General features: G+C 37.2%; 2 protein-coding genes across 2 annotated transcripts; both read right to left on the reverse strand.

Moving 5' to 3' along the window:
• Positions 1-4,976: 4,976 nt before the first annotated feature.
• On the reverse strand, positions 4,977-9,648 carry LOC110926492 (transcription factor 25). The gene is made up of 4 exons (XM_022170257.2): positions 9,403-9,648; positions 6,962-7,500; positions 5,528-6,430; positions 4,977-5,434 (listed from the first exon to the last, which is right to left on the reverse strand). The coding sequence occupies exons 1-4, from the start codon at positions 9,562-9,564 to the stop codon at positions 5,173-5,175; spliced, it is 1,866 nt and encodes a 621-aa protein (XP_022025949.1). The 5' UTR covers positions 9,565-9,648; the 3' UTR covers positions 4,977-5,172.
• A 12,821-nt stretch (positions 9,649-22,469) lies between these two features.
• LOC110923417 (F-box/kelch-repeat protein At3g06240) lies at positions 22,470-23,856 on the reverse strand. The gene has a single exon (XM_022167516.2). It carries the CDS (start codon positions 23,742-23,744, stop codon positions 22,611-22,613), a length of 1,134 nt encoding a protein of 377 aa, XP_022023208.1. The 5' UTR covers positions 23,745-23,856; the 3' UTR covers positions 22,470-22,610.
• Positions 23,857-24,115: the final 259 nt, after the last annotated feature.

Here is a 24,115-nt window from a genome sequence, read left to right on the forward strand (position 1 = left end):
TTATCTCACCAAGGCCTCGACGGACTCCAACGACCTGAACTCATGAGTATGACCTAGGGAATACGTGCTGAATGCCCAAGAATCGAGGCGGAAACACGATCCCGAAAGTCGAAATGTGACGACAAATCTATTGAGAATAGTCGAATCGCTTTGGGTAGTCGATGTCTAATAGCCGCAGACAATCTATTTCTCGATTTTTATGTGTTTCGATTCTGAGCCCGCAACTGCTGACTCTGATGATTTGTCGATTTTATGCGTGTTATGTGTATTTATCTGTTTACATGTTTAAAAATTTTAGAAAATTTTTCGATTTTGCTATCACTTCGATCGACACACACGACTCGCGTTGCTCTTCTATCTCAATACGCTAACAAGTCGCTGCAAACCTAGACGAAATTATGCTGCGATATACGCTTATAATATACTATACTCGACATGCCATACTACTCGATATGCTATAACTATTCGATATATTGTACGCGATCGACACGCGAGCTTTGAATGATAGGTTTCTGTATTCTGACTGCCTCTGTGATTAAATGTGTATGTGCTTCTGTGTTTATGTGTCTCTGTGCCCTACGTGCCTACGTGCTTATGTGCTTCTGTGACTACGTGAATCTATGGTTATGTGCCTATCTGTTTATGTAATACGTGTTTCGACGTGTTCCTGAGCTTTAGTAAGTAGTAGACGTGTGAGGTGAGATTCGATTTTGATGTGTCTGAGACCTACGACGATGTCTGTTGCAACCATGTCGTCATCCAGACACCGAACCCCACTTACCCGCCAAGAAAAGAGAGACGGATGTCTTCCTGCTATCATCGCCAAACAAGTAGCTAAGGCTGTGAGCGATGTCTATGAAAACGTCAGCAAATCATCCGAGGAGTCGAGAACTGAAGCTCCCAAAGATGCTACCAAGGCTGTTTTTAGCTTTAAACAGTTCAAGGCATGCGGACCAAAGGAATTCACCGGAGAAGATGGCCCAAATATTAAATATATATCTAATGTTTAAAATAAATGTTACATATATAACCGTACCATAGACTTGTTTAAGCTCGCAAGCCTACCATGAGCTCAATAAGTCCTGTATCTTGGACTCGTTTGCTAAACAAGTTTTATTAGGCTCAAGCTCATTTAAACGCGCCTCGGTTTATACTTTTAGTGAGCCGGACTAGCTCACGAGCGAAATATTTTATTTAAAGGTATAATGATGAGAAAACCAGTTATTATTTTCTTTTTCCTTGACTGTAAAAAGTTTGTATGCGCCAGCCAATTTCTCTAAAATTTTATCACCAGTTGATTTTATATCATGATAGTGGTTATGAAGTTTAGGTGTTATTTTGATTAATCTAGATGAATAATTAAAGGTTACTCTTGTTAATAATATAACTAATATCACAATCAACTTGTTTGATACTTAAAAGGGGTAAATTTATGAAGTCTTGTAGCTAATAACGTTTATTTTTGTGTGTGTATGATCATGAACTAGGAAGTGGTGATACCTGAATTACACAGAGAGAGATTAGTATCACCTTTATATGATCTGCAACACTTGGAGATACAAATAAAATCACTAGAGAAGATTGACAGAGATCTGGTGGAGGCCTTGCTATGGCTTTCACCTCTTCCAAAGACAGTACATGTATCATCTGGTCCTCATTCGCAGCTGCAAATGATTATAAAGGTACCACATTCTCATTATTTGATTCTCTCTTTTAATTAGTTGATCTTTAGTTGTTAGTCAATTGTGGTTTTGGCATACATAAAATCATCTCACTTTTTACGTTACAAAACTGGCCTGCAGCTTGTATACAATGATATGAGTGAAGCGGAAGAAGAAGAAAACCCGAGTTATTGTGTAACTAAACCTATAAAATGCTGGAAGCATCAGTTAAAGGGATCGGAGATTCAAGGCAGTGATGTCTCTCTAAAGAATGGATCAAGCGAATTGCAGGATTATTTTCTTACGAACGCGAAGATATCAGATTCACTTTGTTTCAGCTTAGGTTTGAAGTGAGGGTGAAGATTTGGATGTTTTTTCATTTCATTTAGTTCCTTGATGTTGCTTTTTTCGATCTTATTTCCAGTGGCTGGCGGATCTTGCCCGTTAAACCTGCCAGGGCCAGAAGACACGGACACTAAAATTAGCACTACGGCCGAAAAATTTGCCAGGGCCGAACATAGTATATATACAAAATTTCGATCGAAATGCGGAAAATTAGCACTACGGCCGAAAAACTTGCCAGGGCCGTGGCCCTGCCACAGCTCCACTAAGATCCGCCCATGCTTATTTCGCGTTTGATGTCGTGAACTTCTAGACAAGTTTGAGATGAAAAGACTAGTTGTGTTGTTTTTGAATCTTCATAAAATAAAGACTGTGTTAAGAAATATGCAATTGGTACATGATTGGCGTTGACGACTCAATCAAAGATAAAAAGAGTTTATGACCCGATTACAGCATACTAGCTAAGGTAAGTATGTTGATGATCCCAAGTACCATATACCCGAAATGCTAAGATTTGAGAGCCGATCGAGTGTTAACACATGGACAAATATAGTATCTATATGATTCTACATGTTTTTTTTTTGCTCTCTAAGTGGAGGCGCCATTGCCTCAGCGTTACCCCCATCATTTTAGTCATTCATTGTTATTCCATTACGGCCAAGTGAGATGGGGGCGCTAATGGTGCTTCCTAGAGGTGGCAATCTTGACCCAAAGGCTTTCAAGTGGGTTAGTTTGGGTTGTTTTTAAAATTATATGGGTTAGTTTGGGTAAGATATTTTAACTAAACGGGTCACAACGGGTCAATTGAAATTTCATCTTGTTATTTTCGGGTCAAAGCGGGTCGACAACTTTAAAGAAATGGGTCGATGTGGGTTAGCACCTTAAAGAAACGGGTTAGATTTCGGATCAGAATGGGTTTCGGGCCGGCACAAGTATCCACACAAGACGGGTTACGGCACGAAATAAGTTTTGGATCGGAACGGTATCAGTTCGAATTGAGTTTCGGACCGAGACGGGTTTTGGCACACGGCGGGTTTTGGATCGGAACGGGTCGGTTCGGATCGGGTTCGGGCCGACACGGGTTTCCGCACGGGATGGGTTTCGGATCGCAACGGGTTTTAGGCCGACATGAGTTTCCGCACGGGACGGGTTTAGGCCGACACGAGTTTCCACACAGGACGGATTTCGGATCGCAACGAGTTTTAGGCCGACACGAGTTTTCGCACGGGACGGATTTCGGATCGCAACGGGTTTTAGGCCGACACGAGTTTCCGCACGGGACGGATTTCGGATCGCAACGGGTTTTAGGCCGACACGGGATTCGGCACGGGACGGGTTTTAGGCCGACACAAGCTTCCGCACGGGACAGGTTGTCAAAAATATGGTATCAAACAGACACAATACAGAAATACCCAAACCAAAGATTGTTAACCCTTGAATATTCTGAACAAGAAAATACATAACATGATCTAAGACGAACACAACTCTCTATACTCTCAGAAGATCACTATCACGATGATCTTCTCCAATGACCAAACAGACTCACCATACCAGAGAATCAACAAGATTCTCAGATAGACAAAATTCTAAGTCGCCACTTGAGGAGAGTCCAGAGAATTGAACACAATGAGCCTTTATATAGCAACAGCAACATCAGGTCATAGACAGCCATAAATCCATCAGCCCTTTTAGCCCATCAACTCCTCAAGAATATAATAAGCCCAAAATAGCAACGAGTCCAGCCCAACACGATCATGAGTCCACAACACTCCAGCAGCCCACATCATAACAAGTCCATTCATAAAAAAATATGCATTAGAAAATATTAATATGAGTTATATGTTTGACATTTAAATTGAAAATAAACACATTTCAACACAGGTTTCGGATCGCAACAGGTTTTAGGTCGACACGGGTTTCAGATCGCAACGGGTTTTAGGCCGACACGAGTTTCCGCACGGGACAGGTTTTAGGCCAACATGAGTTTCCACACGGGACAGGTTTCGGATTGCAACGGGTTTTAGGCCGACACGAGTTTCCGCACAGGACGGGTTTCGGATCGCGACGGGTTTCGGATCGCAACGGGTTTCAGGCCGACACGGTTTCAATATTTTCAAATTTTTTTTGTTTCGTTTCGTTTCATTTCAGTTTTGCAACTTGTAATTGTAGGAAAATGTGAATTGTTGTGAAATCAATTGAACTAAGTATTGCACAGTCAACTGTGAACAATTAAATCATCGAACACAACGCATATGTATAGACCTATAATGGAATTGCACCGTATAGGCCTATAGAATGGTTTTGAAATCAAATGAAATCTGTATAACAACTAAGCAACTAAGCATGTAATAACAGTATTTACGAGCCGTTTAAACACCAAAGTTATATTGCAAAAAAAAAAAAAAAAAAGCAAAACCTGACCCGACCCGAAACCCGTTCTGACCCAGACCCGTTCCGACCCGGACCCGTTCTGACCCGGACCCGTTTCGACCCGAACCAAAACAACCCTTTTTTATAATTGACCCGTTTTGACCCGAACCCACTTTGACCCGAACCCGTTCTGACCCGGACCCGTTCCGACCCGGACCCGTTTCGACCCGAACCAAAACAACCATTTTTTATAATTGACCCGTTTTGACCCGAACCCACTTTGACCCCAACCCGTTTTGACCCATGACCCAACCCAACCCGATCCGACCCGACCGCCAGGTCTAGTGCTTCCGCCATTGGACTGGCCAGCACAAAAGGTAAAGGCGTGGGGCCAAGGGGGTGCTTCAACCAATCAAGCTTTTTCTTATTTCTTTTTATTTTTTTCTATATTTATTTTTTAGATAAACCACTGCACCATAGTTAATTGATACTTTAGCCTATGTGGAGCTGACGTGGCATCACCTTTTGAGTGGTTTAGTTATTTATGGTCTAAATTTGTTTGGTTTATTTATCCAAACAACAATAAGCGATCAAATCATCACATAACTAACTAACAATCAAACAAATTATAAATACCATCTTCTAAATGCAAGTAACCACCAACAAATTGTTAAGTAACAAATAACAATCCTCATCAACATCTTCCAATTGACATAAAAAATCTGATTATTCACCTCAAAAATGAAAACCATCTCATCAAAGGAAATATAACACCATCCACTTCCAACTCTCATGAAGTTTAATCTTCATTATCTTGCGGCATGTCGTCTCCTTCTCCTGTTTCATAATCAACCCATGGCATCATAGCCTCTAACAAAACCGCCAACGCATTTTGGTCTGTAACCTCAAGACGTACAACACCATCACCGTTTTCTTGGTTATGGTTACCGTCATTATTATGCATTTCTAACAACCTTGGATCCACCATAAAATTTTGCAAATTTTCTGGTGGGATGGTCGGTGTTGAATCCGAAAAATCAGACACCATCAAGTGTGAATACCTGTAAAAACAATCATAATCATCAAACATATTTTTTTTAATGTAGCATTCATAATCAAGAATGAAGAATGTATACTCATAAGTCGTAACTCACTCGTTCTTATTGGATGCGAATGCTTCTTCTCTCACACATGCCCAATCCCGAGCTTCACTTTGATTAATTTCCATCTTTTCGATTACTGATAACGCTGTATCTTTTAAAAAGTTATGCAGCTCGGGGAGTCTCCATATGATATAACTCTTCTCCACGTATATATTAATCAAATGATCCAACGATTCACTTCCCGTTTCATCTTTTCCGAAAAACCTATGGTTGACTATCTTTGACCATACCTGTTCTTTCAACGGAGCTTTGACCACCAACTTCTTTACAACCGAAGGGTGAAGCATTAAAGCCTGTTTCATAAGATCACTTGAAGTCGCCTTCGTTTCTGTTTCTTTCAAACGTTCTTCACGTTCAAGATAAAACCGACAAATCGCAAGAGAATACGAAAAGTTTGGATATAACCACATAGAATTATCGCTATTATATTCTTCGGAAAACCTTTCTAACCATTTATACTCCTCGGATCTTAACGCGAAATAATCAACGCAAAATAAAGCACCCATCGGATCATCTGAATCAAGAGAGATTAATAACTTGCAGAGTTCGAGCGCAGAGCGATGGCAACCACGTCTATCCATGTTCTTCATGTGAGCAAAAAGGGTAGTGAAAAACGGTTTATTTGTGTCGTGTTCGTATTTCAGTTGACAGTTACCCTGTAACGGGGTGAATAAAGGGTGCCATGCACATTCTAATGCATATAGAGCTTTTGCGGTTGAATCTGCCGACATTTGAAGTTCACCAGAAAATTTAAAATATTCGGCTAGAGTTATGAGTGAATCTATATGATACGGATAGCGTAGCAGAATACTTGCTATGGTATTAAGATCGTGCGATGATTTGGCAGCTTCAAATTGTTGTTGAGCCAGGCTGTAGGTAGATGAATGCACATATCTATTTGAAATGACACGTTGGCACCGAAACAAAAGGTCAGATTACAGAAATATGTACCAATGAAATTATGGATATACCAAAAAGAGTAAAATGCAATTTCGTCTAAGGTTTGGCCAGTTTTGCGACGTTTGTTCAAAGGTTTGTTTTTCCGCATCTAAATCCAAAAGGTTGAAATCTTGGCATTTTCATTCGGCTCGTTAAATCCATCCATTTTTCTTCGTTAAGTCAGAGGTATTTCCGTCTTTTTTGCTAACTTAAAGGGCAACTCAGATCTTTTTCACTTTATGTAGAAAGACCGAATACCCCTGAAAAAGACTAAATTGCCCTTTAAGCTAGCAAAAAAGATGGAAATACCCCTGGGCCCTGACTTAACGGAGAAAAATGGATGGAGTTAACGAGCCGGATGAAAACGGCAAGATTTTAAACCGTTTGGATCCAGAAGTGGAAAAACAAACCTTTGGATGAAAGTCGCAAAAACTGGCCAAACCTTGGGGACGAAAATGGCATTTTACTCTAACAAATAAAACTTGCCTGAAATAATTGCATCCATTTTTGTTTTCAAGTAGCTCCATGGATAGAGATCCATCCCATCGAGGCCAATGATCCGAAGGAGATATAATAATTGTTTTTTTATATTTTTGAATTACACGTCTCCTCGGACGACCCAGTTGTCTAGAACTTCCCGCTCGATTACTTTTTTCAAACGAATTAACTACTTTTGACCCGAATATTCTCCTTAACTCGTTATCTGCACTAAGAAATTTTGGATCCACTTGCAGTATGTTTGTCGTGCATCTTTTCCCTGCACCATTTACATTTTCCGGTTTCCCATTTGAAGGCTGATGTCGACCACCGGATAAATCAACTCCAAAAGATAAATCGTTCAATATAGAATCTAACGAGTCCGCGTCGTCTGTATTTGAAGATAACTCCTTTGTTTTGTTTTTCTTCTTTTTCTTTTTCTTTGATTTTTTATTTGACGGTGCGGCATTGGTAGCAGTGTTTTTCTTATCATCATCGTCTTCTTTTTTCACTGTAGAGGATGTTTCAACATCACTCGGCTCACTTTCCTGCAATGGATATTGATTATATAATAGCATGAACAAACAATACATATGTTGAAAAAAAGTTCAAACAAGATGTGACAAATTCCTTCTTGTAACATACAAGTTCAATGATAAATAATATGAAGTCATAGTTGTCAATAGCGGCTATAGCGACCGCTATAGCGCGCTATGTAGCGATGCGACCAAGTGTCGCTATGTGGGTCATAGCGACCAATAGCGTGAATAGTGACAGTTAGGTTTTTTTTTATGTAAATAGCAATTAGATATAGCTATAAAATAGCTGGATTTATAGGTTTTTGTTAAATATACATGTAAAATAGCACATATACAAGAGTATTTTGATATATACATATAAAAATTTTCAAAATTCTTTTTCTAGTGTATCGCTATTTATAAAATAGCGGTCGCTATTCGCTACGTAGCCTATAGGTGCCTGATAGGAATCATGTTCTAGTTTCTAGTCTAAATGTTAATTGTCTATTGTAGGAGGGGGGTAAGTGCAAATAATATAGTATAAGTATGAGTCAGTAATTACTTGGGGAGGGGGATAAGAAAAGGCGTAAGTTTGTTAGGCTCTATTTACAGAGAGAGGGCGTAGCCCTGGAACTCTTCGGAGTTTGTTATCGAGTCTATAAGATCCGATTGGATCATCTTCTTCCTATCAATTTCAATTCCAATTTATATTGCCATTAATTAGAATCGGATCTTATCAGTGCCTTGTCGCTATTCGCTATCGACCACTATGTATGAAGTAATGAAGAACCTTAAATGTGTAACTAGAGTGGATTATTGTAAATCTTGATACTTTGATAATAAAAACTAAGAGAAAAGGCACACAGTTGTTGATAAAGAACTCAAGAATGTTAGCATCAACACAAGCGTAAAGACGAACAAAAAACGAGAACATCTCCAAATTTGTGAACTCATAAAACAGAACGATAATTCTCCAGATATGTTCTTTAAACAATATAATGAAACCAAATAAAATCAAATAAGAAAACCAGCTAAAATCGTATTATTTAGCCCTTTTCTCCAAGGCATATCTTTATGTCACACTTTCTTGATCAACACTCATCCAAATCTTAATAAACTTAAATAAACATGCTTTAGCTTGTTCCCTGAGTAAATATGATCTGAAACTTGAAAAAAAATTATAACTTGAAATACACAATTACTAAGAACATGATTCTTATATGAAATCTTGTAATTTCTCAAGTCTCAAACCGATGAACACAAACCGAAAACACAGAAAAAAAAATCTTGGAATAAGCTCTCCAAACAAGAAAAATAACTCAAAACCTCAATTACATCATATTTAACCACATCATAGGCTCGATGCATTTTTATAACCATAACTCGGTAATTAACTAATTATAATCATACCAAGACTCTAAATCTATTCTAGATAAATACAAATCAACTCATTTACATTATCTATCATAATCCAATAATAATTAGATTAGATTAGTCACACATAGTAGAACTGATTAATGACTCTAACCGGCCCTACCCGACCCTACCCGACTTGGTGAGTGAAGTCCTTCGGCCCAACAAGTGATTATTCTTCTTGTTCACTTTATACTCCATAATATTTAACCACAGTTTTCTAGGGTTTATCCGTCCAAATTTGAGCTGGGCAGAGTCCTTAATTAAGACAGAAGAACAAGTAATTTATAAAACTAATATTACTAGAAAATAATAATATTATAGCAAGTGCTATTACTAATAAACTTGATATTCTTAATATATCACACAAGAACCCTATCTATTCAATTCAAAAGATTTTAAAACAGAACAAATACTTACTACACCAAAAATTAATCACCAAATAATAATAATAATAATACAAATTTAACTATTGTAGATAGGATAAAGAACTAAAAACATCCATTGAATTAAACGAACCTGTTCTTGTTGGTCTTGGTCGTTGAGGAGATCGAAGGGATTAGAAAAGGGTTGAGGTGAATCAGGGGGAGATTCGGATTCATCAACGTCCGACAAATCGTTGTTAAGATTGTTAGCTGATTCTTGTTGATTGAGGACTTTTCTTAAAGCTCTAGCGGACATCGTTCAGAACTCAGAATCAATGGCCGACCTTGATTTGTGATGGATGCCTAGAACTTACTTGCTTGAGTTAAAGCTTAAAACCCATTGTAGCACCTTCTTTTATACAACTTTTTTTTACCCCTAGTGATTTAGAAAATTGTATAAACCGCACCTTGGTTTTAAAATTTACTTTTTGCGATAGTGGTCTCTAATAATCACAACTACACATCGTCTCACCTTTTATTATTTCCCATGTCAATCTCATCTTTCAACTATTTTTTCTCCACTAGTCCTTAGTTAAAAAACTTAACGGAGTCCGTTAAATTTTTTTCAGAATTACAAACTATCGTTTTAAGGTTTTTGATCAGAACGAGGATACGAGTCTACTGATATAAAACTTACCTTGAAATGTTGCTCCAAACGACGAAAACGATGTTTCAATTCAGGTGTTTAAACTTCCACTTAACAAAAATCTAGTCGTTTGAAGCATCGTTTCGAGATGAGTTTTACATCAATAGACTCATATCCTCGTTATGATCAAAAGCCCTAAAGCATCAGTTTGTAATTCGGAAAAAAACTTAACTCTGTTAGGTTTTTTAGTAGAGGAACGGTGGAGGAAAAATAGTTGAAAGGTGGGACTGACAGAGAGAATAAAAAAAATGTGGGGCTGCCAATGGCCAGTGACGTCAACTTGAGATTATTAGAGGCCAACATCCCTTATTTTTTTTATCCTCATAATTTTGAAAAATCTCAAGTGCAAGTAAACGAGACTGGGTTGAAATATGTCGGTAAAATTTATCATTAATCATCTGTATAAGATAAAAAAAATAAGTAAATGATTGTGTTACATGTCATAGTTCTACATGTCCAATATTATTTTTTTCATAAAACAAATAAGTAACTGATTGTGTTACACGTAGGGCTGTTCAAATTGCTCGGCGCTCGACGCTCGTTCGATGCTCGCTCGAAAAATGCTCGGAATTTGCTCGTTCGATTCAGCTCGATTGAAAAAATGCTCGGTTCGGATCGGTTAGGTTTGTAAACGAACCGAGCACGAGCAAAGGTCCGCTCAGTTCGGTTCGGCTCGGTTGGCTCGATTTAACTTTTAATATATATATATATATATGTATATACACACTTGTGTGTGTATCATTTTTAATGAAATGACTAGAGACCAACATCAACACTGTTTGGTCCAAGATCCAAATAGATCTCATTTAAGTAATTGGAATTCAAATCCAATATCAATATTTCATTGTCCAATACTTAAATGTCCAATTTAAGTATTGAGTCAAAATTTCAAATACTAAAATGTGAAACGTCGATCAATACTCAAGTCTCAACCCGCCATTTGATTCAGAAGTAATCAAAACCCCCCATTGGCCATCGTTATTCGATTTCTCCATCGCCACTCGCCAAGACAGCAACTCGCCAGGGTTTTCTTTAATCGGTTTATTCAATTTCAAACTTCCGATAAAACACGGGTATGTTTCAGTCGGTCGACAATTTATCTTCACGCTTAGCTGATCTCGATAGAACTAGTTGAGTGTTTTTGTATTCCTTGTTATTTGTTAATTTTTTACTTGTGTTCTATTGGATGAAACATCAGGGACGAAAACTGCACTTTATTTTAATAACTAGCACTCCCATCGTCATTTTCCTTGTTTGTTCCGCGACGCTCGATACTCGCTCGACGTTCGTTCGAAAAATGCTCGGATCGAAAGACGCTCGCTCGACTTTGGCTCGGTTGAAAAAACGCTTGGTTTGGTTCGGATCGGTTTGTAAACAAACTGAGCACGAGCAAAGGTCTGATCGGTTCGGTTCGGCTCGTGAACAGCCCTAGTTACACGTCACAATTCTACATGCCCAATATTATTTTTTCAGTTCTTTTATTTCACATCTTTGTATTCTATTTCTTGATAAAAAAAGTCAGTTATATCTTATCTCAAAATATCGTTTTAAAATTCATATGCCTTTATTACTAACTATTTGATATAAATTCCATTTGTTCAACCCATGTAATACATAAGTTTCTAACATAAACTAGTTATAAAAACCGTCGCCGCGTTGCGGCGAACTTCTTTTGTTATTTAGTCTGTGTTTATATGTGTTTGAAATCACTACGAGCGCGTCGCATACGGAATCGCTGACAAGAATAAAAAGAAAATGTAGAAAAAAAACACTAAAAAATAACCGAAAGAAAATCAACTAAAAAAGTTGTATGGTAATGATGTTGTTCGGTAGAAGCCCGTAGTCAAAGATGAGCAAATAGTAATAGGTACCGGTACCGAATTTCCTGAACCGAAAGATCCTAAGTACTAGTTCGGTACTGACGTTTGGCGTTCATAGTACCGGTGATGTGTGTAAAATGCAACATATAAAACACATCAATTAAGGCATAAAACTAACCCTTTTTAAGTACTAATGTTGGAAAAAGAGTGTTTTTGTCTTTCTTTTGTATTTTCAGGATGAAATGAGCTCAAAATCACAAAAAAAGCAAAAAGACAACTAATTCTAGCATAAATACAAGAAAAGGAATAAAAGTAGACTGCCCGGACCCTCAACGGCACCCCCCAAGGCAAAGAAGAGAAAACAGAAGACTGAACACGCCCCGTGTCCAGCGAACACGGGGCCGTGCCCAAGAAGCAGCAGAAAAGACAAACTAGTAGAAGCTTCCATTGCCCACCACGGGACCGTGTCCAGCGGGCACGGGGGCGTGGTGAAAGTACAGCAGGCGCATTAATTGTAATTGCGAATTACAAAAAATGAAGAGAGAGAGTGTCAGACGGGCACGGGGGCGTGTCCAGCGGACACGGGGCCGTGCCCAGCCTTCTGTTCAGCCTATAAATAGGGGTGCTTGGTTTCATTCCATCTCATCCCTTGGCACACCACCTCTCTCACACTTCACCCACCACCCACCACCACCATAACATCATCATCCACCACCATCATCCATTGTCCATCGTAGAGTGTGTGAGTCGTCTCGGGATCCAAGATTGATCGTAAGAGTTCTTGACAATCAAGGCCATGTTTGCCTAAGTCTCTTACATCACTTGGTGAAGACAAGTGTTTAGTATAATACTTTTTATTTTTAATCTTTTGCACTTTTTATTTGGTTTTGTATTAATGACTTTAATAACTAGTTACTTATGTTGAAGGTGATCTTTCCTTATCGTTTGTCCGTGGTGTCTTGGCGTTATTTTACTGTCTATATAAAATAAAAGATTTTCACCATTCATATCTCCACGGTCTATATGGAGGTATGTTGGCTACCTGGTCGGGGGTTAAGGGAACGGTTTGGTAAGGGTCTTGCCCTTGTTCAGCGTTTAGAGGTCCTGCTTGGGACCTGGGTCAAATTTAGTAGGATCTCCTTCAATGCCCATAGGTATTGGATGGTGGGGATCCAAACTCTTTGACCCCCTCATAAGTTAACTACTATTAATACTATAACCCGGCTATTTAGGACTGTATCCCTGCTGACTCAGACTACTTAGCCGAGGGTAACGTCACCGCCGAAAGCGGGGCCTACCACAATTTGCATTAATAACTTAATTCATTATCTTTCAATAATCCGACCCTTTAGGATTGTATCCTTGCTGACTCAAACTACTGGGTTGAGGGTAACGTCGCCTTCAAAAGAGGGGCCTACTACAATAACTAAGATAATCTCTTAAACGAGTGCAAAAGTGCGAAAATAATCAAAGGTTATACTAACACACATGTCGGATCCAAGTGATTCATCTTGTCTATCTGTTTTTATTTTATTTTTCAGCATTTAGTTAGTTTTTATTTTTCTTAGTTTAAAACATTTTCTCTCACTTTTTGATTTGATTAGACGTTGAGGATAAACCGGTATTAAAAGCTCTTGTGTCCTTGGACGACCTCGGTATCTTACCAACACTATACTACGTCCACGATGGGTGCACTTGCCCACATGTGTGTTTAGTGTTAGTAAATATCGTGTTTTATAAATTTAAAACTTGGCTAAAAGTGTAAAAAGGGCTAAAATATACATCTAAAATATAACACACTTCACGCACATCAAGTTTTTGGCGCCGCTGCCGGGGACACAAGGATTTTAAGAAAGCTTAAAATCGACGGCCTAATCAATTTTTCAAAACATTTTCAAAACGCGCGCAAATTTTTCTGCATTTTAGTTTAGTTTGCATTTACAGTAGCCTGAACACGGGGCCGTGCTCGCTGAACACGCCCCCGTGCTGCATATTTTTAGTTAGATACCCAGATACAGAGTCTGAACACGGGGCCGTGTCCAACGTGACCAGTAACTTTAATTAAAACGCCCAGATACAGACCCTGAACACGGGGCCGTGTCCATTGAACACGGGGCCGTGTCCATTGAACACGGGGCCGTGTCCAGCTTCTGTTTCCGTCTTTATTTTTGTTTTCTGGTCCCGAGACTCAGTTGTGCTCTGTTGAGTGATTCTTATGGATCAATACTCAAGAGGCTACAACTACACCTATGATGAGGATGATTATAAGGGTAATTATTGCACTAATTGTCGTAACACACGCTCGGTTCAATATAATAACTCATATCAACCATCCAATTCATACAACCATTATGAGGAGCCCAGGTACGAACCATCAACTTCATACACATCCTATGAAGACCAAAGGTATGAACCTCCTCCCTCATACTCATATTTTGATGAACCAAGGTATGAGCCTTCATACTCATACTTTGATGACTCAAGATATGAGCCACCACCTTCATACTCTTATTATGAGGAACCATGGCGTGAACAACCCACCTCATATGAGTACTATGAAGAACAAAGTGTCAACCCTTATCCATCATATACTTACAATGAAGAACAATGGTGTGAGCCATCTACTTCATATGAGTATTATGAGGAGCCAAGGATCGAACAACCGGATTCAAGCTTTGAGGATCCAAATTCTTTTTCTCTCACCGAAGTGACCAATAGGATATTAGAACACATTAAAACTATCGAACGTTACATGAAAGAATCTCGCGCAAGGGAAGAGGAATCCCGCGCAAGAGAAGAATTAAATTGTAATAATAACGTAGAGATAGTTGAAAATGTAAAAATGGAAGAACAAGGAAGTGAAAAACCGACACATGAGTTAAACAACGAAAAAGGTGAGTCCGATAATGTTAAAATTCAAGAAGAGTCTAATTTTGAAGAAATTAATCTCTTGTCACCTACTTTCGAAAATCATTGTTTAGTAACCCCTCATGCCAAGTTTTTTAAAGAGTTAAACACTAATACTAAAATTGAAGACATGGTAAGTGTTAAGTTAACTAATGATCAAACCTCACTAATAAAAGAAGATCCTTTTGAAATTAGCATTACACCGGTTCCATGTTTCTTTCAAAATTTCTTTATTAGTAATATCACAATCGATAAAGATCTTTGTGTTAACATAATGCCTAACTACATTTTCGAAAAATTAAGTATTAGTGATTTTGCTCCACTTCAAATACCCATTTTTCTATCTAATCGGAAAATAATAAAATCAATCGGTGTAGTTGAGGATATCTTGGTTCAAACAAATCAAATGGTAATCCCAACCGACTTTGTCATCCTTGATGATGCTCCTCTAGTGTTGGGACGACCTTTTGTAAAAACTCATGAAGCTTTGAAAAACCGGAAGTACAACAATCTACCTCTTCAATTAGGGGTATTCAAAAGGAGCATAGATCTTGAGCGCTCAATGAAATATCCTTTTGGCAATAATGACCCCCTAATTGAAGATGAGCCAGAACCACCCGATAAGGAGGGTCTAGCCAAGGACCCTTATAAACGTGGCGCACCACGGAGGCATTCCGCGGAACTATCCTTAGGTTTAGATTAGTTTAACTTTTATGCTTTCTAGTTTAGTTTTAATTTGCAGGAATAAAACACACTCAGGATGGTGATGGATACTAAGGGAAGCTTGAACCAACACCCCATGCACAAAAACAGAGCCTCTCGACAATTTTTCTTCATTACAGCAGGTTCAGCACGGGTTTGTGCTCAACCCAACACGCCCCCGTGCCCAAAAATCTGCAGAAATGCCCAGTTCAGGTACCTGGACACGGGGCCGTGCTCACTGAACACGCCCCCGTGCCCAGCCTTCTGTTTACTTTTGGTACTGGCAGTCTGGACACAGGGTCGTGCTCAGCCAACACCACCCCGTGTTCAGCTACCCAGTAACATAAAATCTTGTTTTTAACCCACTTTTACACATTTTAATCAACCGAAAAACTTATTTTTGGAACACATTGAGGACAATGTGTAATTTAAGTGTGGGGGGATGCTAAAACCTTGAATTTTGCAAGTCCTAATTACAAACCTTACAAAAAACTCTATTGGAACCGCTAATCACCCCAAATTTTTTCAAAAACTTTTCGTTTTTTTTTTTTAACTTGTCTTGGTTTAATTTGGGAATAACAAGTTCTAAAAAGGTTATATTTTTACAAATTTACAACCGATAGCGTCGTGATAAAAAGAACCAACATAAGAAAATTATGAAACGGCATGACAAGCTTAGTTAAAATTTGATTATATATACTTGATCACATGAAAACCCATTCCCACAAAAGTGAGTTTTGAGCCTTTATTGAGCATACAAATATACATCTTTAAACTAAATGCTCATTTTTCGTTTCTTGTGTGAATAGCCGCTTGGTTTCTTACGACTCTAGAACTTGCCACGACGATACATTCCCGGTCCTTACCAACTTAAATCCGAGTAAGTAAATGATGGAGGCATTAGGACTAACCCCTTTTTATTTCTACACCATTATTTTTCTTTTTTTTTTACCACCTACCCAAAATCCCCCTAGTTAACCCCTTTGAGCCTAAACCTTTTCGTTTCTTTCCCCAAAACAAACACCCTTTACCCACCAAAACCTTTTTCATTTTAAACCCTTTATTTTAGTAACAAAGCTCGGTTTTCTTGAGACACAAAAAAAAAGAAAAAAAAAAGAGATGAAGTTAGCAATAAACAAACAAGCTCATCAAAAGAAACCTAGTTTGAAAAATGCTTCATTAGAATAAAAAAAAAGTGAAGAAAAAAAAAAGAAAAAAAGAAAAAAAAACAAAGTGTTTTACGAAAACCGACGCTTTTTACGCTTTTCGCCCTTTTCTACTAACCACTAACCCAACCACCTACATTTAACCCAAGCCTAACCCTTCACCCAAAAAGTCCTCTTGATATTTACAAAGGAATAAAGTTAAAAAGGAGGAGGATTGATTGCTTGGCAAGCTTATGGTAGGAATAAGTTCCATGCCGCTCTCGAGTGATTCACTAAAAATACACCTTCGGCCGAGTGTTGAGTGATCCCCCGTGAGGTATGTGAACTTGTATATAAATGGAATTTTAAAAAGGCATGCTATGCCCAAATAAGTAATTTATCTTATGAAACGTTCTAAATAAATCATAACGAATAGGAATGTAAATAATATAAAAATAAAACCCAATAAAGACCTTGGATTCCCGACACTCTAGGACAAGCTAAAAACTTTCTCTTCTACCTATTCCATTTGGGAGTGTAAGCCACATTTAAAGAGTTTTGCTTAAGGACAAACAAAAGTTCAAGTGTGGGGGTATTTGATGTGTGTAAAATGCAACATATAAAACACATCAATTAAGGCATAAAACTAACCCTTTTTAAGTACTAATGTTGGAAAAAGAGTGTTTTTGTCTTTCTTTTGTATTTTCAGGATGAAATGAGCTCAAAATCACAAAAGAAGCAAAAAGACAACTAATTCTAGCATAAATACAAGAAAAGGAATAAAAGTAGACTGCCCGGACCCTCAACGGCACCCCCCAAGGAAAAGAAGAGAAAACAGAAGACTGAACACGCCCCGTGTCCAGCGAACACGGGGCCGTGCCCAAGAAGCAGCAGAAAAGACAAACTAGTAGAAGCTTCCATTGCCCACCACGGGGCCGTGTCCAGCGGGCACGGGGGCGTGGTGAAAGTACAGCAGGCGCGTTAATTGTAATTGCGAATTACAATTAATGAAGAGAGAGAGTGTCAGACGGGCACGGGGGCGTGTCCAGCGGACACGGGGCCGTGCCCAGCCTTCTGTTCAGCCTATAAATAGGGGTGCTTGGTTTCATTCCATCTCATCCCTTGGCACACCACCTCTCTCACACCTCACCCACCACCCACCACCACCATAACACCATCATCCACCACCATCATCCATTGTCCATCGTAGAGTGTGTGAGTCGTCTCGGGATCCAAGATTGATCGTAAGAGTTCTTGACAATCAAGGCCATGTTTGCCTAAGTCTCTTACATCACTTGGTGAAGACAAGTGTTTAGTATAATACTTTTTATTTTTAATCTTTTGCACTTTTTATTTGGTTTTGTATTAATGACTTTAATAACTAGTTACTTATGTTGAAGGTGATCTTTCCTTATCGTTTGTCCGTGGTGTCTTGGCGTTATTTTACTGTCTATATAAAATAAAAGATTTTCACCATTCATATCTCCACGGTCTATATGGAGGTATGTTGGCTACCTGGTCGGGGGTTAAGGGAACGGTTTGGTAAGGGTCTTGCCCTTGTTCAGCGTTTAGAGGTCCTGCTTGGGACCTGGGTCAAATTTAGTAGGATCTCCTTCAATGCCCATAGGTATTGGATGGCGGGGATCCAAACTCTTTGACCCCCTCATAAGTTAACTACTATTAATACTATAACCCGGCTATTTAGGACTGTATCCCTGCTGACTCAGACTACTTAGCCGAGGGTAACGTCACCGCCGAAAGCGGGGCCTACCACAATTTGCATTAATAACTTAATTCATTATCTTTCAATAATCCGACCCTTTAGGATTGTATCCTTGCTGACTCAAACTACTGGGTTGAGGGTAACGTCGCCTTCAAAAGAGGGGCCTACTACAATAACTAAGATAATCTCTTAAACGAGTGCAAAAGTGCGAAAATAATCAAAGGTTATACTAACACACATGTCGGATCCAAGTGATTCATCTTGTCTATCTGTTTTTATTTTATTTTTCAGCATTTAGTTAGTTTTTATTTTTCTTAGTTTAAAACATTTTCTCTCACTTTTTGATTTGATTAGACGTTGAGGATAAACCGGTATTAAAAGCTCTTGTGTCCTTGGACGACCTCGGTATCTTACCAACACTATACTACGTCCACGATGGGTGCACTTGCCCACATGTGTGTTTAGTGTTAGTAAATATCGTGTTTTATAAATTTAAAACTTGGCTAAAAGTGTAAAAAGGGCTAAAATATACATCTAAAATATAACACACTTCACGCACATCAACCGGTTCGCTACCGGTTTTTACCTTCATATACCGATACCGTAACTGGTATTTTCGGTACCAATACTGATTCGGTATCAGTTGGAACCGAGCTCATCCCTACCCTTGAAACTAAAAAAAAGTTGTACGATACCGTTGGTGTTCGTACGGTACCCGTGATCAGGGATGAGCAAATGATACTGGGTAGCAGTACCAAATTTCTCGAACTAAAAGATTATCAAACTCAATCTGGTACCGACTTTTGGCGTTTTATGTACCAGGCTGGTGCTCGTTTTTACCTTCATGTACCGATAACGAACCGGTATTTTCGATACAAGTATTGGTTAACACCAAGGTTATCAGACTTAAAAAGTAAAGGAGATAACAATTATTACAATATTAAGATAATAAAACTTTACAAAAAAAACTGGCTATAATATTTTATTATATTTGTAGTTTACTGTTCATTTGATTCACTTATTAATATATAGGAGAATTTTTTAAAGAAAATACAAAAAAAACTGGCTATAATATTTTATTATATATTTATATTTGTAGTTTACTGTTTATTTGATTCAGGAGAATTTTTTAAAGAAAAAAATGAAATATTATAAAGCAAATGCATCTAGCGAGTTGCTAGAGAAATAGAATACAAAGTTGTAGATGCAAATATCAAAATGACACCATATTCGATTCGAAACTCATCTGTTGTTGAACCATGTTAGGAGATATGAAATTAAGGTTAAAAGTTAAAACTAGGGCTGGCATATCGTGTATACCCGTACACGATAAGACACGACACGATAAGACATGATACACGAAATTACATACACGAACACGACACGATAATTTATCGTGTCATTTTTTTCAAACACGAACACGAACACGACACGATATACACAAAAATTACCTGTTAATACCTGTTAACATGACTGTTCGACTGTTATACATGAAAATGACCTGTTAATACCTGTTAACACGAACAAAAACACGAACACGACATGATATCTGAGAGTTATCGAGGGAGTTTAGGATTTTATTTTTTTTTTAATTGAATGAGGAATGAAAATAGAAAGGAATTAAGGAACTCACACGCACATGGCTGATGAGTTTTATTTAGTTTAATTTCTTACTAGGTTAGAACCCCGTGTATTACACGGGTTGAATAAATGTATTTTTATATACCAAATGATATATATATATATATATATATATATATATATATATATATATATATATATATATATATCTTTAAAAATCTTGTTTATTACACGGGTTGAATAAATACAATTTTATTTATCAAATAATAAAACAATATATATTTAAAAATCTCGTTAATTATATGAGTTGAATAAATGTAATTTTATATATTAAATAATAAAAAAATGTTGTATTTTTAGAAACCCTGTGTATTGTACAGGTTAAGAAAATTTAATTTTATATATTAAATAATGAAAAATGTTACATTTTTAAGAATCTCATGTGTTATACGGGTTGAGCACATGTAATTTTATATATCGAACAATAAAATGTTATCTCTTTATAAACTCTATGTATTATATGGATTGAATAAATCTAATTTTATATACTACATAATAAAAAAAAGTTATATTTTTAAAAACCCCGTGTATTGCACGAGTTGCATAAATGTAATTTTGTATGGTAAAAAATAAAAATGGTATATCTTTAAAAAATCTCGCTTATTACACGGGTTGAATGAATTTAATAAAAAATTATATCTGGTGACTACTTTTCTTGGTGTACGTAAATACGTAATCTTTTTTCACATGATTTGCCTCCTACGATTTTTTTGACTCGTTAACATTAATTAATTTTATCTAAGTTATTTCTAATCTCTATATTCTTAATGATATTTTCCTAACAACTTACCCATTTTTTTTCTGTCTATAGCCCCGTTTTAATCTCCAAAATAACATCTTTAATTTTACTAAATTATTTTATAATATTACCCACTCCTTTATTACCCACTCCTTTAGAGAAATTATTATTATTATTATTATTATTATTATTATTATTATCATTATTATTATTATTATTATTAAATCTGATAAATATTTTAAAATATTAGATTATCTCTTATACGAATTGTTTAAATTTATATTAAGTTTAATTTTATAATTATCTTTTAACTGATGACTTCAATGAATGACATGTGTCTCTTTATTGGTTTCTTTTATTATATAGTATGGACGAGCACTAATGTCACACTACTGTCAGCGACCACCGATACTGAAGTTGAGGTGTTAATGCGAAGAAATTAATACAAAAGTTACAACCACTTAAAGCCTAACTATCCACATGGCAATACCTCCTTATTTCTCAAATAAATTTGCTTACTATATGATTAAGTATATTTATTAAATTATATTTTCATATCAAAGTAATGAAAATAATAAAGAATAACGGTAATTCGATGCTTATCCTTTGATTCATTTTATTTTATTTTTTTTTCTTAAGCGAATAGTCATTTTGTTTCTTAATATGTTAATATTAAATCAATTGATTAATTAATATGAGTATATCAAAATAAAAAGCTTTTTAATCATTATTTAAATATTATAAAAGAGTTATCGTTATAAATTATTATAATAATTTATTATTATTATTATTATTATTAAATCTGATAAATATTTTAAAATATTAGATTATCTTCTATACGAATTGTTTAAATTTATATTAAGTTTAATTTTATAATTATCTTTTAACTAATGGCTTCAATGAATGACATGTGTCCCTTCATTGGTTTCTTTTATTATATAGTATAGATAGATCTGTACTAACGGGTATTAACAGGTAAACAGGTATTTAACCTGTTTATACACGAAAATTAACAGGTAATCTCGTGTCTACCTGTTTGGTACACGATACCTGTTAAGGCCATACACGATACCTGTTAACTTCGTGTAGATTCGTGTTGTGTATTCGTGTAAAATTGGCAGCCCTAGTTAAAACTAGAAACTTCAAACGATCATGTCTCAAGTCCAAATTCATACATTAGTGTATCACATAGTATGTGTGATTTGGTTGATGGTAAATGTGAAATTTACATGGCAAGCAAATTTGTTCTACGATTGGGTTCAGTTATGTAACTTAAATTTTTGCAGGGAAGCCGACTAAGCAAGCAAATTTGTTCTAAGATTGGGTTTGTGCATATTGGATTAGTTGCTAGTGTGAATCTAATTTGTATTATAGCTTTCTCTTCCTTTTAGTCACATCGTCCATTAATGCGACTCCCTTGCTAGAAGGTCTCCCACATATTATTTCGCTCTCTTGCTATAGTTAAACGATCCTCTTCGGATAATTCATCGAATCCAAGAAGCCCATTGTGAGTCGGATCGCTTAACCATGCTTCATAAGCGGAAAAACAAGCACCGTGGGAGCTTAGTTTCTGTCTGAGTATTCGACTTTGGATTGTTGTTGCTTATTTAGCTCATGTTGATGTTGCAGTTGCAACTGTTGTTTTCTTGTTCTACCCAACTGGTCAAAGAAGCTTTTCTTATGGTATGCCCCCCTTTTGTATTATGTTAGTTGCTGTTGTGCCAACACTATACATCATCAGTTTGGTTAACATGTCTTGATGTGTGTTTTTATGGTAATGTACTTATTTTGGAGTGAACAGAGACTTGCACTTTACAGAGAACCAACCTATAGAGAACTAGAGAAGGGTATCACAAGGTTTAATGAAAAATTGCATATAGTATCTGAGAACACAAAGAAAACAACTGTATTTATGTATCATGTGTTTATGTCTGTAAGCCAAATTAATGCCTCATTGCTATGAGAATCAACTAGTACATCTACTGATCAAGCTGATTGATCAAAATCAGGGATTCCATGTATGATCCAACAAAAAACGAGCGTATATTCGCATAAATACCAAGACTCTTCACATTCCCCGTGCATTCAACATAAACCAGCTCATGATTCTTCAATGCCAACACCATATCCCCATTCGTCCTAAACCCAACAACCCTTCTTAACATCCCTGGTAACCGAATAACGTACATCTCTTCCCATGATCCCGGCACACCATACTCTTTCATCACCCACACACCACAAGCTTCTTTCCCCTTTTCCATATCATACTCGAGCATCGTAAGTTGTCCTTTACGACTACTCATAGCCAAGTTTCCGATATCTTGACTCGCTAAAGCATCCGGCAGTGGCATTTCATCAAACACCTCATGTACCAAATCAAACGACACGATTATACACCGTCCACTTGCCTCAATTCGCCTATCGTAAGCAACCCAATGTATTGCCCCATTAAAGCACACTTGAGACCAAGTGATATTAATCTTGTTACATGGACGATTGCGATTCTGACCAAAAGGCTTTCCCCAGCCACCCGAGTTAACCGAAAACACCTCGACCAACGGTGGATCCTCAACCGTAATTTGATCCGGTACCGAAAAGGCATTAACAAACACAATTTTAACAACCTTAGGATCATGAGTCACCGGACAAACACCAAACCCTAACACAGTAAATCGCGGCCAGACACAATTCTGTTGATAATCCGGAACCAAAACCCGTACCGATTTACGAATGGACGGGTTCCATAAAACAACCATACACATGGAATCAAATAAATCATCACTCAAACAAACAACACCGTTGCAACAACCAACAATCCTAAAATATGCAGTTTTGCTCGCGTGTTGGAAGTCAATGTTGGAAAAGTGGATCCCGAATGTTTGATCGTCTTTTGCTGTGATGTATTGCTCGATTTTGCGTGTTCGATCAAAGTACCTGATGAATAGGGATTGAGGATTGTTATGGGTGATTGATTGGAGGTGTGAAGAGATGAAATGGTTGCTTGTGATGAGGGAGTTCCAAGATTTGGAGACTGTACGGAATTTGAGAAGGGAATTAAGAGGGAGACGTTTGAGGATTTGGAGTTGCAGGTCGTGAGGAAAGAGATCTGACATTGTTTTTTGGGTGATGATTTTGCAAGGTGGCTTGAAAGAGGAGATGATATAAACTTTTGCAAACAGTCCGTATCTGCGTGGCGGTTGGATGAAGCAACATCTGTTACTGGCGTGTTTTTTATATAGTTTTTGTCTCTGACTCACCCAAGCACGCACCTAACCTCACTTTTCAAACCAGTCAGGCCTTCTTGGCTCCCTTCAAAAGTCTCACTTTCAAAAACAATATTTTCAGGTTAAATTCCAACGAAATTTAAATTTATTTATTTATATTTATATATGATAAAAAGAAAACTTAATGAACAGTGATGTATTATTAATTATTAAATTAAAATTAGAATTAGAATTTATCATTAATTTATAGTAACATCATT

This window comes from Helianthus annuus, chromosome 17 (assembly GCF_002127325.2).
Source record: "Helianthus annuus cultivar XRQ/B chromosome 17, HanXRQr2.0-SUNRISE, whole genome shotgun sequence".
NCBI lineage: Eukaryota > Viridiplantae > Streptophyta > Magnoliopsida > Asterales > Asteraceae > Helianthus > Helianthus annuus.